This window comes from Melozone crissalis, unplaced genomic scaffold, assembly GCF_028551555.1.
Source record: "Melozone crissalis strain CALT ecotype California unplaced genomic scaffold, PUWL_Pcris_2 ptg000096l_1, whole genome shotgun sequence".
Classification (NCBI taxonomy): domain Eukaryota; kingdom Metazoa; phylum Chordata; class Aves; order Passeriformes; family Passerellidae; genus Melozone; species Melozone crissalis.
In genome coordinates this window covers 1374653-1378440 of record NW_026535873.1, presented here as the reverse complement: position 1 = coordinate 1378440, position 3788 = coordinate 1374653, and the positions used below count along the sequence as shown (strand labels likewise).

At 54.8% G+C, this 3788-nt stretch overlaps 1 protein-coding gene across 1 annotated transcript; it reads right to left on the bottom strand.

The window, feature by feature from the left end:
- Positions 1-1527: 1527 nt before the first annotated feature.
- LOC128947347 (olfactory receptor 14J1-like) lies at positions 1528-2491 on the bottom strand. Its single transcript, XM_054291599.1, is given in 2 exon segments — positions 1528-2460; positions 2462-2491. Coding segments are annotated over 2 exon segments (963 nt in total).
- Positions 2492-3788: the final 1297 nt, after the last annotated feature.

Here is a 3788-nt window from a genome sequence, read left to right as displayed (position 1 = left end):
CTTCACAGAAAGGATAAGTGGGCATTGGAATGGGCTGGCCAGGGGGGAGGTGGCAGAGTCACTGTCCCTCTCCATTGGCACTAAGTGGCATGCTCTGGGTGACAAGGCAGTATGAGGGCATTGGTTGGACTTGATGATCCCAAAGGTCTTTTCCAGCCTATTTGATTCTGTCATTCTGTGATGATTGGGACACTCTGGGGCCATTGTGACACTGCAGGGCCTCATGAAACTAAGAGGACCATGGTGACACTGTGCAGCCCCACAGAACCAAGGGTCCATTGTTGTGCTCTGGGGCCAAATGGAATCAGGGAGTGCACCATGACACTCTGGGTCCTCGTGGAACCACAGAGGCCATTGTGACACTGCAGGGCCTTGTGTAACCAAGGGGTTTCACCATTTTGACAATGCAAAACCAAGGAGACCATTGGGAGACTCCAGGGCCCAGTGGAACCAAGGGGCCATTCTGACACTGCGGGGCCTCATGGAACCAAGGGGACATTGTGACACTGCAGGATCCTGTGTAACCAAGGGGCCACTGTGACAGGATGGGGCCTCAAGGAATCTGGAAGAACGTTGTGACACTGTATGGCCTTGTGGAAACAAGGAGTCCATTGTGACACTGAGGAGACTTGTGGAATCACAGAGACCATGGTGACAGTGTGGGACCTCATGTAACCATGGGACCATTGTGACACTCTGGGGCCAAGTGGAACCAAAGAGACCATTGTCATATTTTGGGGCCCCATGGAACCAAGGAGACCATTGTTGCTCGGCATGGTCTACTGGAACCAAAGAGATCAGTGTGACAGTGCAGGGCCTGGTGTAACCAAGAGGCCATTGTGACACTGAGGGTTGCCATGGAACCAAGGACATCTTTGCAGATGATACCAAGCTGGATGTGAGTGTTGATCTGTGGGAGCATAGGAGGGCACTGCACACGGACCTGCACAGGCTGGATCCAGGGGAAAGAATCCAACAAGTTGCAGCTTAAGAAGACCAAGTGCCAGGCCCTGATATTTGGCCCTGGTGCTACAGGCTGGGGACAGAGTGGCTGGAGAGCAGCCAGGCAGAAAGGGACCTGCAGGGACTGATGGACAGCAGGCTGGACATGAGCCAGTAGTGTGCCCAGGTGGGCAAGAAGGCCAATGGCTCCTGGCCTGGATCAGGAATGGTGTGGCCAGCAGGACCAGAGCTGCTGTGCCAGCACAGATCTGCCCCCAGCTATGCACACAGACATTGCTGCTGCAGCTCCAGAGAAGGGAACACAAGGGTATATCTGGAAAAAAACTTTGCTGCGAGATCCTTTAGTTCCATTAAAGCCACCAAGAGTGCAGCCCCTCATTGACACAATCTCTGGCCACAGGGAAGATGGAGAGAAACAAAATGAGAAAAACCATAAACCATGACATTTCTTTGTGGAAAAGATTGGTAAGGTAAAACAAAGAAAAAGAACCTCCAAAATGAAGCCAACAAGAAGTATCAAAGATGACTTTTATTACAAGAGATTTTCAGAAATTGGCCAGCAGTTTAATGTCCCTGAAACCATCCAGTCATCAGTTTCCACACTGCAGCCTTGAGCTCCTGGTTCCTCAGGCTGTAGATGAGGGGGTTCAGTGCTGGAGCCACCACCGAGTATAGAATTGAAACTGACAGATCCAGGGATGGGGAGGAGATGGAGGGGGGCTTCAGGTGAGCAAATGCGGCTGTGCTGATAAACAGGGAGACCACGGCCAGGTGAGGGAGGCAGGTGGAAAAGGCTTTGTGCCGTCCCTGCTCAGAGGGGATCCTCAGCACGGCCCTGAAGATCTGCACATAGGAGAAAACAATGAACACAAAACAACCAAAGCCCAAACAGAAGGAAAATGCAAGAAGCTCAAGTTCCCTGAGGTACAAATTTGAGCAGGAGAGTTTGAGGATCTGGGGGATTTCACAGAAGAACTGGCCCAGGACATGGCCATGGCACAGGGGCAGGGAAAATGTATTGGCTGTGTGAAGCAGAGCATTGAGAAAGGCACTGGCCCAGGCAGCTGCTGCCATGTGGGCACAAGCTCTGCTGCCCAGGAGGGTCCCGTAGTGCAGGGGTTTGCAGATGGACACGTAGCGGTCATAGCACATGATGGTCAGGAGGAAAAACTCTGCTGAAATGAAGAAGAGAAAGAAAAAGAGCTGTGCAGCACATTCTGTGTAGGAGATGTTCCTGGTGTCCCAGAGGGAATTGTGCATGGCTTTGGGGACAGTGGTGCAGATGGAGCCCAGGTCGCTGAGGGCCAGGTTGAGCAGGAAGAAGAACATGGGCGTGTGCAGGTGGTGGCCGCAGGCTACGGCGCTGATGATGAGGCCGTTGACCAGGAGGGCAGCCAGGGAGATGCCCAGCAAGAGGCAGAAGTGCAGGAGCTGCAGCTGCCACGTGTCTGCCAATGCCAGCAGGAGAAAGTGCCTGATGGAGCTGCTGTTGGACATTTGCTGGGGCTGGCCACGGGGACCTGTTCATGGAGAAAGGACAGTGACAAGTCACAAGAGGCTGCTTGGAGCCAAACCTGATCCATTACCTGCAGACTGTCACACTGGGACTCACCCAGCCTTCTTCGTGCTCTGGGAAAACCTTCACCCAGGTCCCTGCCTCAGCTCCAGTTGTGCTGGCTGAGTGTGCCAGGAGCAGCCACATCTGTGCATGGGGGCTCTCAAGGAACCATCCCTGCCCCACTGCCCTGGGTTTGTGGCCATGGGGCAGAGGGACAAGGCTGGATATTCAGGATTTTTCAGGGGAATCACTCTGAATGCAGAAAGGCTTGGTAGCATCTGCACTCCCATTTGTATAGGACATGGATGGCAGGAGTTGGTTTTAGGAATTGTTTTCCTACCCACACATCGTTCCTGGCTCTCTGAGGTCAGAAATCCCCAGCATTCCTGCTGCACTCAGAGTTTGCCACTGAGAGATGGGAAAGGCAAAGGATTCCCTGTGGCTGAGGGAAGGTGAGGGGCTGGATGGGCTTGTTCCCAACTGCCCTGGCTTTGCACCTTTGCCTGCAATCAGAGCACAATCACACTGCCGGGTCACCCTGGGATAAACCAGACCCTGCCCAGAGCAGAGGGATCCCTGAATATCTCACCCTCTCTAAAGGTCTCTGGGCAAGGTCTCTGCACCCCCTTGTGCCAAGGACGCTCACGGCTCCCTTGGCAAACTCAGCAGCATTTCCTCAGCTCTGGCAGCTCTGCCCTTCCCCATGGGACATTCAGGGAACTCCCAGAGGCTCTGGCACAGATTTGCACCCAGGAGGGCAGCTCAGAGCTTGGAAGGGCACAGCAAGGAGATCCCTGGCTGCGCCCATGATGGGATCTCAGGGAGGGGGCTCAGCTCATTCCCCTTTCCCATGGACTGCTTTGCCCACAGCCCCACAGGTGCCAGGGAAGCTTGGACACCCCATTCCCATGGACAGCCCTGCCTGGCAGGAATGCCAAGGGCAGTGCCTGACTCAGCTGCTGCAACTGCCAGAGCCTCCCTGAGAGCAGCAGATAGCAGTGACAATATCAGGGCAGGGCAGAACCAAGAGAAGATGTTGTGGTGCTGTGCCTGAGAGGGCAGGGCAGAGACAGCCGGGAACTCAGGACAGTATTCCCGTGCCCAGCTGTGCCCGGCACCTCCCACATACCAACAGTGCCCTCCTGCCCCCAGAACTGCTCTCTTCAGCCCCCTCTCCTTCCCTGAGCATCTCCCTGGGCCTGGACATTCCCTCCTGAGAGGAGCCTTGTCCCTGCCAGTGCTCACAGAGCCCATCCCAGCCTGTGTG